We start from the raw sequence: 12,792 nt of genomic DNA on the forward strand, positions 1-12,792 counted from the left end.
AAAATTTTGTCTTATAAACTTCTCCTTCAATACATGGCTTCCTCACATATCTGTCCTCCTTTATCAACTATTGGATTGAAATATCCAATACATTTAATTCATCAAATTCTTCTTGCAAACACTTTGATCATCTTGCCATGCATTGAAAGCTTTCCTAGGGCATCACTTCAAATATAGAAAACCAGTTTATCTAGGCCTCTCCTTTTTCATATACATTTTAAAAAGACTCCACTTCCATGTCCCTCAAGGCCATGATGATTCCACGGTGAGGATTCATGGGAAATTTATTTTACACAAAGTTGTCAAAATGAAAACAACAGACAAGCTAGAAGCAAAAGATTTTTAAAAAAACCCAATGAACTTCTATCAACTTGAAATAAAAAACAAAAATATTGTAAGAGCATGAAATACAAGGATCAAATGAAAATAGAAGTGATTCAATCCATTAAATCACTCTTGCAATGAAAAACCTTGAAACTGTCAATTCTGGAATAGCAACTCATGCCTTTTAATTTCAAAACTCACTTCTTACAACTTCCAACCCTTGGAATGGCTTTCACTCATGCTCTTATAGGTTCCTCAAGAGATTTCTGACAATTATCTTAACTATCAACCTCATTCTCCTGAGAATGCAATATTTTGTCAATGTCTTGTCAAGCAACTTCAAAAGTTGCAAACAATGTTTGCATCTCTTAGCAATTTTGACATCCATCACTTGGAAACCTCAAAAATGGTTCACTATGATCCACTTATGATATCTAGGCATGATTTATCCTCTAGATCATCAAGTCACATGATTTTAACTATTTTGACCTATTTGATAACTTTTGCAACAAATTGATATCTTTCCCACCTTTGGGCCAAATGAAAAAGTATGACCTCTAACCTATGCAAAAGGATGTAAAAACATCATAGAGGAAAAATTAAGTTCAAAACCATACCTTCCTTAGACCTCTAGGGTATAATACCTTTAATCCTAATCTTCTTGACAACCAAAACACAAGGTAAGAAAAAGTAACTCAAAAATAACTAGAATGGATTGAGCCTAGTCAAATCCACCTAGGAGAAAACACGCATGACCTTCTAAGGTCCAAACACAACCAAGTAAATTGGCCAAGGTTAGTACAAGACAAAAACCAAGAGGTGAAACTAGAACTAAAAGTTAGCCTAGCTGCTCCTGCACCAATAAATAAATATGCCCCCTAGGAAAAAGATTAAATAATTGATGAAATTATAAAAATAGAGGATAAATTGAGGGAATGTGATGAAATTAAATGGAAAAAATTAGTAATAATTAATTAATTATCATTATTTAATTAATAAACGAGTGACACAATATTGATAAATGATAAATATCAGACATGCAAAATAAAAGGTGTATTAAAAAGAGGGGCCATAAGTATGTACCATTTTTAAGTGGCTACACATGGCCCCACTGGTGCTACCATTTATAACAAAAGCTCCAAATTCTATCACATTTAACTAAGGTAAAGGAAAATAGTTATGATAGTTATTTATATTTTTGATTTTTTGATATTGAATTAAACATGGAATGATAAAAGGGAGAAAAATTCAACCATCATGAACACCAACAACACTAACCTAGGAAGAAGAAGAAATCATACTAAGGGGCCCTTTTGTGTCCCTTAGAAATATCTCTTCCCTTCCTTCTCTTCATTTGAAAGAGAAAAATTTTTTTAAAAAATAGTGTAGTGTTATTGTTGAGCTTCTAGTTCAACTATTTTTGTCCATAAATTCTTCACACCTAATTGGGAGTACCCACATTGATTGGCTTGCTAAGGGTGAATTAGAGGGGGGTCATTAAAAATATAATTGAAATATTCTAGAGTTCCATTTTCTTTAAAATTATTCATTAAGTACATGTTCAAGCTTTAATTATGAAGAATATTGTTGAAATAAATGAGTGGCATATTAACTAATTTTATGTCTTATTGTCAAAAGAACATTCCAAATTTGTCATATGGTTCTCTCCTCTTCCTCTATATGGTTCCCATTCTTGATTTTAAAGTATTCTCCTTGCATAAGAGGTGGTTTAAAATATTAATTGTAAATATTTGAAAACATCAAATAGAAACTTAATTTAATTAAGACATTTAATAAAATAAGAGCAGTATTTTTTTATGGGGTGGTCAACGGTAATCTCGGGTTGACTAGGTGTGTAGGAGTGCTAGAAACCATTTGGGTCATTATCTTATTGTGGTGGATCTCTTAGTAGGAACTTGGGCCAACCACCTCGTGGAAGATATGGTGGTTCTTCAAGTTCTAATTCATTATATGAATCTAGGAGTTACTAAAGTCTGGTTAGAAGGTGACTCTAACAACTTTATTAGATGTCTAAGGGGTCTTACCTCCCCTTCTTGGAGCATCTCAAATATTATTATTAATGTTAAGGCTATAATTAACTCATTGGAAAAAACCATAGTTCATATGTTTTTAGGTTGTCTAAGGTCATTATTGACTCCTTGGCCAATGTGGCAGTGAAGTCCAGCACATCTATGACATGGAATTTTGAGATGGATCTCCTTAATGACATCAAGTCCCACCTTGTTTATGACAAAACAAAATGGAAATGAGGGAGTAATTAGTGATGATAATGAGATCCAATTGATTTCAACAAGTCATGAAAATTAGTAAAGATAGTTGTCCTTCTTACAGGCATGCCGATAATTATAACTTTTCTTGTACACATCCTAGGTGAAGTTTTCCTCTTAGCATTAATTTGTGTAAATTCTAGCTAGTTGAGTTATGTTGTTGACAACTTGTGTATAGAAAGAGTTGTCTCTGAGCCTTAAGATGAGATTTTTTCTATTCTAAATATGGGAGGTGTTCTCAAAGATGAAAAGAGTTAGTATCTTGTGACAACTGGAAGGTCAAAACTAGGGTATGGGACATTTTGTAGATGAGTGGCCTTGACTTATTTATGGAGCACCTCCATGGTGATAATGTTGCCATTACTATAAGAAAATTGTAAGTGATGGTATAAGGGTATAATTTTTATAGTTGATAGGAAAGTTAATATGCATGAGGAGGTTAGTTCTATTGTTATTGGTATCCCTGGTGTTGGAAAGAAATTTTATAGGGATAGAAGGTTTTTAGATGTTTTTGTGGGAGAATCTTCCATGAGTGATAAGGAAAAGGAAGCCTTGGTTAAAGTAGATAAATCTTATTACCCACCTTGGACTATCAAAAAAGTTTGGAGAATGGTCCTTAGGGTCATTATACAGTATGTTACGCTTGATGATAGGTTCTCTAGAGTTTGCACCTATCATTCTTTGTTGTTGAGCCATTTTTTTCATAACAAGAAGACTTCAACTCCAAAGTATCTCTACACTCTTTGAATACCAGTATTACTGGCATTAGGTTGAAAGAATAAATTATTTCCTTCATCCATGATGGTCTTATGGTTCTAATTTATGACCATTTTAAGGCTAATGTTGTTCATCCTTCCATTAATAAGCACTTAGAGTCAAAGGAGAAAATTGATGCCTCTGATTCTCTTAATGACGAGGACTTTTATTATACTAAGATTAGTGGATAACTTTAATGAGGAAGAGGTGAAACCTAGCCTTGGAAAAGAAGGTAAATATCTAGTCTCCTCTTCAAAAAGAATACTTTGAATACCCTTAAACAAGGGATGAAGAAGAGAAAGAAAAATGGTGATGCTTCTTCTAAAGAGAAATATAATGAACATGATGAGCAAATGGATATAGATAGGGATGATTTAGGAGAGAAAAAGAAGAAGAAATGAAAAATACTCTTCTACCTCACCTCCTAGGGCTAAGGATTCTATTTGCAGAGATATGAGGGAAATTGAGGAATGACACTAATGTCCCCCTTCTAAAGAGAGAGTAGAGGGGTTTACTAACAAGATCGACTCGTATAGTATTAGGGTTCTTGGGAAAAGAATAGTATAATTTACTGTTGGTTATATTGCTAACAGGGTGAATATTAACCCTAAGGCTCTTATTGACTCTTCCATGGTAATCCTCAATGATTCCATTCATGAACATAGCATTGATGTCCTTTAGGTAACTAGGAATAGGGTGTTGGTAATTAAATAGTCCTCACATTCTATCAAATATATCCACTTGAAGCTTAGGGTGATGGAAAGAAAATAAGCCCTTTTAGAGGTTGCAGCTATGGGGAAAGACTTTGTGGAAGGTATGGGTTTGGATTTGGATGACAAGGGTGAGAAGATTAACAAGGATATTGAGGACAACATTACATTTTTGTAGAACAGGAATGTTAGCATTGAGGCTTCCCTTAGGAGCATCAAGATCAAAGTTATAATATCTGGAAGGCCTTTATTGATCACCCCAGGATCTTGGTGGACAAGTTGGAGAGTTTGGCAAGTGACAAGGTCATTATTCAGGTTGCTAAGGAGAAAAATGGTCATGAGGATGTTACTTTTAGCCCTAGTAAAAGGACTAGAGCTAGTACTAGAAAGAAGGACCAACTTGCTACCAAGGGAATTCAGGATATTAAGTGGGTTGCACAAGACATGAAGAAAATGGAGATTCAAGCTATAGATTTTCTTAAAAATATGGTCTAATATTTTTTATTTTTTGTCTCTAGTATGTTTTTGGTTTGGTGTCGCTATTTTTTTAGTCTATTGTCTTTAGGTTGTTGTCTCTTAAATCTCTTGGTTGGCTTTTATTATTTTTCTAGTTAGTTTTGTGTAGTAACTATGTTTTCTTTTGCTTAATGGTTTATCTTTATGTTTTCTTGTTGTATAAGTTTTCAAGGCCCCTTCAAAATATGCTTTCACTTAATCAAAAACAAGGGGTGGTGTTTTGCACCTAGACATTAAGGATAATGGGCCTCGATAAATTGTACATTTTTAATATATTTTAAAAAGTGAAATAGAGCTATTGATAGTTGTGTAGAAATCTAAGATGAGACATAACTTTTGTGTCCATTTTTCTAACCAAAAAGGATTTGTTGACCTTATATTTAAGAAATTTAAAAGTGATGCTAGTTAATCTTTGGTATTTTAATTTAATTTAGGATACTTGAAAACAAAATAAATTAGTAAAATAAGATATAATTTGAAAGATGATCATTTTTATCCTTCCAAATCTATATAAAAATCAATTGAATTTGGTGATAAATTTCTTATTGTGCACAAGTTGTGCCACTTTTTAACTATATATACTATGAAAGAATAAATCTAAAGGTACATTTGGCTATAGGAATATAAATATGGGAATAGGAATACTTATTCTCGAATAGAAACTAGGGGTACGTATTCCTATTCTTGTTGGTTCACCCAAAATTTGATGGGGAATTCACTAACCCAAAAATTTATGTTTTCTAAAATAATTAATAAAAGTAGAATTAGAATATGTATTCCAATTTCACCTATTTAGGTGGAATAGAAAATGCTCATTTTTGGGCCAAAATTGGAATACATATTCCTATTTTATTCTTATTCCAATTCCGATTTGGTGCATCCAATCAGAGAATTCACAATTTCAAGAATTTGCATATGCCTATTCCACTTGTATTCCCGCTGCCAAACAGACCCTTTGTTAGAAAAAATAGTATCACTTCTCAAATATAAATAATTTTCGTATGATTGGTTCTCAAGAATGAACTTTAATCTTAAAAAAATGAAATAACGATCCTGTTTCACAATAAAAAAACATGTTGCTAATGATCCTCTGGTAATACAATGAATGAAATTTCCGCTAAAATTCTGTATCTTGTGCTTTACAATTTGATAATGACTGTGTACACTTTTAATTTGCTTTGGTGGGTGAATGACACAAAGACCGTCTGGATATCCAGACGTGAACAATGCCTTGTCTGATCTATTATTGTTGAGAACATCATAGTAATTTCTTTAGATGGTTTTCGATTAGTAGAAAGTTTGATGTGGAGGAATGTTTGTCCACTGCAAAAAGTGTTTGTTTGGTCTGTTCGATTACGCATCTTTTCTTTGATTTCTCTTTTTGCCAGGATGGTTTGGGATATTCTTTTGGTGTCTATTAAGAAATCTTAAAATACTTCTTCTATTATCCTCTTATGCCTAGAGTTTTTGAGAATTTAATATGTGAATTCATGGTGAAGTTTAACCCCCAAAAATAAAAATCTGACAGCATGGATGGTAGTCGGCAGACCAACTTTACAGCTGTTGATTCCCAAATAATATCAATGTACGCAACTGAAATCCAAGAATTTGAAAAAACAATAGAAAGAAGGCGTCCCTAACAAGTCATTCACCTCCCATGAATACTTTATAATATAAAAAAACCAAAACCAAATTCGCAAAGCACTTGTAGATTCATAGTTTTATATAACAATGGGCATACTCTCCAAGCAAGGGATGTCTATAAAAATTGTGCATATTGCCGTTAGCTGCCACATTGACAGAGATTGCTTCCTCAGATCTTGAGCATTATAATCATATAATCATCCCAGTTATCTACTTCATTGATAATGGCCCCCAAAATGATGAAGCCAGTTGCAGCATTTATTGTTGTTTTGAACTTGTGCATGTATATTATCGTTTGTGCAACTGCTGGGTGGGCACTTAACAAAGCAATCGACTATGAAATCATCACAGGTAATAATTTCTCTCATATATTCAACCATGTTATTTCTTTTACTCAAATTTATTGATCTATATTTTGAATGCTTAGAGTTCATTGTACCAACGCATCATTTATAAAAATGGAATGCTTACCATTCATTTCATCTAAATAATGTTCGTAAAGATGAAGTGCCAAAAGATTGTCAATTATTATTCCATCTTCAACACGCTTAACTAGAAAATTTGATTGAACCCCATTCTGAATAGTATAAAGATGTATCTCATTAGGATGATGTTTGATGTGCATTTGCAGGGCTGGAAACCCCACTGCCAAATCGATACTGGGCATTGTATTTTCCTATGGGAAATGCAGCCACTGGATTCTTCATAATCTTTTCTTTGATAGCTGGAGTGGTGGGAGCTGCTTCCTGCCTTTCTGGACTTCACCACTTGCGGTCTTTGACAGGAAATGGTGGTATGGTTTCTGCTGCTCTCACGGCTTGGGGCCTCACACTCTTAGCCATGGGGTAATCTATTTATTCTTTATTATTTTCAAATGGGGTTGTAAGTAGAGTAGGTTTAGTCATAGAGGAAATTTTTTGTTAAGCGTGTTTAAGCTGGAGTAGTACTGGGATAGGTGATCTCACCTTGTGAGCATCACCTAGATCTAATGAATACTAAGTGTTTCATTCATTCTTATGAAAAATAGATTTATGTGAATCACTACTTGTGAAATATAAGTCAATGAGTTTGATTAAAAAGCTACACATATGAATCTTCCTAGCACTATTACAAATTGACTTGATGTAAAAAATATTATAACAATGTGAAAATATCTCCTACTTATCAATAAATAAATTGACATTTCATGTAGATTGGCTTGCAAGGAAATCAATTTGCACGGCAGAAACTCGCGGCTGGTAAGCAGGAATTCGTTCTACCTTAATCTTCCTTCCATATATATGATGGGAAGTAGTTGTAGGTTTCTAGTGTGTGTTTGAATGTTTTGTATTTCTGTTGTTGTTTTTTTGGCAGAAAACGGTGGAGTCATTTGTGATAATTCTGTCTGCCACGCAACTGCTGTACGTAGCGCTACTCATTGTATCTTAATCTAACCGCTGAGTAGAAGAAAATGAGGAAGGTGTCAGATTGAAAAGTGTTTACTTCAATGGTTTTGGCCTTGCTTGAGACGACTCTGTTTTGAGTTCAGTAAAACAATGTGAAGTTTCCTCAATCATGACCACAATTGTGTTTGGTCGCTGTCATAATAAAACTTATGTCTATTCTAGTCTTGGTCGATTTAATTGAAGGTTTTGATAACAAAGTTGATACATAACGACGATCATTCGGTGTGTTAAAGTGTGGAATAAGTGTGGGATAAGTTGTGCGAATATGTGGTAAACATAAGTGACGAAACCAATTTGGATATTGAGCCATTATGATTATCATCAATCAGTTTACCAATAATGTAACGGCAGATTTGTGTGTGGTATTTGTTATGAAGTTGTTCTCTTGAGATAGCAATTCAAGGATGGCTTCCTACTTGAAAAATATGATGAAGACTTGTTCATTTTGATTCAAAATGTTTATGTATTTTCTTGAAAGACGGTATTTTTTTTAGGCAGTTTTGTATCTTAAGCTGATGCAATATATCTTCATAATTTGCAAGTCTTTTGTATCTTACACTAAGGTTGTGCACATTAGCCTGCATGCCCAATGTAATATATTTGTTTGGCAATAAGTCTATAAATTCATTGTTATATTGTTTCATTGTGATTTTTACGCTTTATATTTTATTTTTATATAAGTATTAGATCAAAGATCAATTTATTCATCTTTGTCTTGGGATTTCTACAAATTTTGGTATCAAAGAAAGCTTTCAATAAGAGATTCTTAACCATTTGAGGAAGGTCCAATAAGGCACAAGAGGGAGGTTACAAGGTACTTAAGTTTGATGGTAGATAATATGCCTTCTAGAAGATAAGGATCAAGGCCCTATCCATTTTGTCATAATCAAAAACATCAAGGGATATGCACATTGTGGTGTCATCTTCTTGCACTTAGGGGATGTTAATGAAAAAAGCTCTAAAAAATATCAAAGTGATGTATGAGGAGCCTATTCCTATTACGCATACTAATACAAGTGTAATTAATATTTCAAAATAAATGTTATATAAATGTTTGGTTAGAGATCAATTCATTCATCTTTGTCTTTGGATATGTTCAAAAATTGATATCAGAGAAAGGTCCCAATAAGAGATTCTTAGCCAATTGAGGAAGGTCCAATCAGGCACATGAGAGAGGTTACAAGGTACTTAAGTTTGGCGGTAGATACTATGCCTTCTAGAGGATAAGGATCAAGTCCCAATCCCTCTTGACATAATAAAAAACATCAGAGGACAAGCACATTGTGGTGTCATATTATTGCACTTAGGGGATGTTGATGAAGAAAACTCTAAAAGATATCAAACTAATGTATGAGTAGCCTATCCCTATTACACATGATAATACAAGTGTAATTAATATTTCATGGAATCTAATAATACATTCAAGAACCGAATACATTTCTATTAGATATCACTTTCTAAGGAGAAATTTCTAGAGAAAGAGGTCATATTAGAGTATGTCCTCACAAACCTGACCAAATTGCAAATAAATTCATTAAGGTGTACTATAAAGGAATACTTTGAAGCATCTCAAGAAACAATTATGGTCTATTTCACCTCATTCTTCTAATTAGATACATAAGATGGCATGTCTATCTAGGGGGAAAAATTGAAGAATTTTCTCTTGTCTCCTAGATTGATGATGTAGTTAATCTCAAGAGGAATGGATTATTTGTTTGTAGCTTAAAGTATTACAAAAGTGTGACAGAATCTTGCTTTGTGTGGATATTTGTGTATTTTTCCCTTTATGTAAAAGGTGGAGAGTAAAATAGAAGAATATATGGAGGTAACAAATACAAGAGAGTTATTGTAAAAGAGAAAATAAATTTGTTAGCAAATTATTTTTGAAAGCATGGGTTTTGCATAGACAATGATGATCATATTTATGGGGTTTTTTACTAAGGAAAAATGGGATTTACAAGGACCCAAAACCATAGAGTTTACAAATTATCAAAATATTTAGAAAAAAGTCCACAAAGAAAAGAAATTTGTAAAACAAGGAAAAATTGATAGTTAGATAGGAAGCAAAAGCCTATGAAAAAATAGCACCAAAAATAGACCTCTAGAGCAACCTCATATTTGAGAGTTCACATCCCCTAGGCCACCTTCTTCAAGTCTTGTATCTCCAAGGGAAAATAATCATCTTTTCTCTCCAAGTTGGCTCTAGTCCCCCACAAGGGTCTAGATTCCTCTTTTATTCCTTTTTCTACATTAGCTCTTAGATCCACAAATAACATCCCCTACTAAGAGCTTTCCAACTTCTCTACCATATTGCCCATGGTAGTAATACATTTCTTCATAATTATGTGGCTATGCTCCATAGTGGTGTTCAAAGTATCCCTAATTTTTCCAATTTAACCTTCCATATGATTCACCTTTTTCTCATTCTCCTTCAATTTTTCCATGATCTCAACATTTATTTACAAACACTCATCCATGAACAACTTATTTTCCTTAGTCCACAACCCTAGCAAAATTCTAAGGTTCCCATTTTGCTTCCATATCTTCTAGCTTACTAGTAAGAGCCTTGTTCTTTAAGATAAGGTCATTTAATTCATGAAACATCCATTCAATGATCCTAACATAACCCAATGCCCCATTCTAACAATATCCTGAATATCATCAAGACATTCTTGTTTAGACTTAAACTATTGATTTTTAGGTTTGAGATTGTCTAGGAATCTAGGCCTATTATCTCTATGATTATGAGGATAAGAGGTGTGCAAGCCATTAGTAGATTCTTTGGCTTTAGAATTTTTCTCTGGAGTATCCTTAGAATAAGATACCATTATTTTCTTAGGGGTCCTTCGCCTTGTTTTTATCTTTTTGGGAAATAGGTATTTCTACATAAATACCCTTCTTACATGAGGGATTTCTATGAGGGGTTTTATTAGACAGTATTTAAGAGGAAGGATAATCTTCCTCTTTCCACTATGTATCATAGATGCCTTCACTCTAAGATTTAAAGTAACATCAGTACCATATCCCTCCCCAAGTCAAGGCCAAGATGGGGTGTGAAGAGTCGACATATATTTAGAATATTTATGAATTAAAATAATAAGGCCAACATCTTTGATCAAAGATCAATTCATTCATCTTTGTCTTAGAATATGTTCGAAAATGGGTATCAAAAAAAGGTTCCAATAAGATATTCTTAACCACTAAAGGAAGGCCCAATAAGGCACAAGATGGGAGTTACAAGGTACCTAGATTTGATGCTATATACTACACCTTCTAGAAGATAAGGATCAAGGCCCTATTAATTTAAACACAATAAAAAATATTAGAAAATAAGCACATTGTGGTGTCATTTTATTTCATTTAGGGGATATTGCTGATGGAATCACTAAAAGGTATCAAAGTGAGGTATGGGGAGCCTATTCCTATTACACATGATAATACAAATGCAATTGATATTTTAAAGAATCAAATAATGCATTCAAGAATCAAATACATTTCTATTAAATATGAATTTTTGAGAGAGACAGTTATAAAGAAAGAGATCATATTAGAGTATATCCTCACAAAGGACCAAATTACAAATATTTTCACTAAGGCACTATAAGAGAATAATTTTGAGCATCTCAAGAAAATGTTTTAGTCTATTTCACCTCATTCATCTAATTTGATGCATAAGATGGTGCATCTATCTAGTGGGGGGGGGAATTAGAGGATTATCGCATGTCTCCTAGATTGATGATGTGGTTAATCTCGAGGGGAGTAGGTAGTTTGTTTGTATTTTTAAGTATTACAAAAGTATGATAGAATTTTGGTTTATGTGGATATTTGTGTACTTTTTCCTTGATGTCAAAGGTAAAGAGTAAAATAGGAGAAATATACATTAAGGAAAACAAATACAAAAGAGTTATTGTAAAAGAGAAAATTAATTTGTTAGCCAAATATTTTTTAAAGCATTTGTTTGCACATATGGTGATGATTATATTTATGGTGGTTTTCTATTTCTAGGAAATGGGATTTACTAGAACCCAAAACCACAAAGGTTACAAATTATCAAAATATTTAGAAAAATGTCTACAAAGAAAGGAAAGTTGTAAATGAAGCAAAAAATGATAGTTAGTTAGGAAGCAAAAGCCTATGAAAAATTATCACTAGAAATGGATAGAGCTAACCTAAGGACTTTAAGGTATCAACAACCTCATATTTGAGAGTTCTAATCTCTTAGTGCACCTTCTTCAGGTTTTGTATCTCCAAGGGAAAAGAATCCTCTTTTCTCTTTAGGTTGGCTCTAGTCTTCCTCAAGGGTCTAGAGTCATCTTTATTTCCTTTGTTTGCATCAACTTTTAGGTCTACAAATAGTGTCCCCTCCTAATATTTTCCAACTTCTCTACCATAATGCCCATGGTAGTAGTACTTTTCTTCACAATTTTTTGGCTATGCTTCATAATGGTGTTTTGTGTAACCCTAATTTTGCAAATTTAACCTTCCAAATGTTAGAGAATAAAGTCCTCCAACATAGCTGAGAGTGGGGGGGGGGGGGGGGGGGGGGGGGGGGTCAATTATGTTCTTAAACAACTTTTATAAACTTTATCAAATCTAAAATATGTAATCAATAGATTTAACAACCATAAGATTTAAAAAAACATAAATAGTGATGCAAGATATGTTGACTAGGGAAACTTTTGATTAGAGGGAAAACCCCGATGGGAATGATGCTGACAAGATGATGCACTAATATAAAATTTCCTTGTGAAAGGATAAGACATTTTTAGGATTCAGTTAAATACAATCAACATATGTCATCCATGTTAGGAGACTTTGAATCTCTGGTAGAAGATTCAAACCTTGTTAAGAGTTGCTCTAACCCTGTTAGGAGCTAATAGGAAGTCAAGTGAATCTGCAATCCAAATTACCTCATAAATTTTTTCCCTAAATAATTTCCAAGATGATATATCTAACGATGAACTGACCAAGACAACAACTTATCTTGCCAATATAGTTCCTTTGAAGTTATGAACACATCATTCTCATCATCCTCTACTTTAATGATGTAATGCCCTACTAGGGAACCTAAAAGAAATTAACCTAAAGTTTCAATAAGTTTATAAAAAA

The 12,792-nt window shown here is 33.2% G+C and overlaps 1 protein-coding gene across 1 annotated transcript; it reads left to right on the plus strand.

Moving 5' to 3' along the window:
• Window positions 1–6,327: 6,327 nt before the first annotated feature.
• Window positions 6,328–8,326, plus strand: LOC149578592 (membrane protein PM19L-like). Its single transcript, XM_089830020.1, has 4 exons — window positions 6,328–6,589; window positions 6,870–7,083; window positions 7,431–7,476; window positions 7,592–8,326. The coding sequence occupies exons 1-4, from the start codon at window positions 6,463–6,465 to the stop codon at window positions 7,664–7,666; spliced, it is 462 nt and encodes a 153-aa protein (XP_089686146.1). The 5' UTR covers window positions 6,328–6,462; the 3' UTR covers window positions 7,667–8,326.
• Window positions 8,327–12,792: the final 4,466 nt, after the last annotated feature.

This window comes from Cupressus sempervirens, chromosome 1 (assembly GCF_028749045.1).
Source record: "Cupressus sempervirens isolate cs-2001-9-10 chromosome 1, ASM2874904v1, whole genome shotgun sequence".
NCBI lineage: Eukaryota > Viridiplantae > Streptophyta > Pinopsida > Cupressales > Cupressaceae > Cupressus > Cupressus sempervirens.

Bases quoted from the DNA above. Each gene is read 5' to 3' on its own strand.
- LOC149578592 (XM_089830020.1), top strand. From the start codon at position 6,463: ATGGCCCCCAAAATGATGAAGCCAGTTGCAGCATTTATTGTTGTTTTG. The intron at 6,590-6,869 runs GTAATAATTTCT...GTGCATTTGCAG, and splicing joins CGACTATGAAATCATCACAG to GGCTGGAAACCCCACTGCCA. The intron at 7,477-7,591 runs GTAAGCAGGAAT...TTTTTTTGGCAG, and splicing joins ACGGCAGAAACTCGCGGCTG to AAAACGGTGGAGTCATTTGT.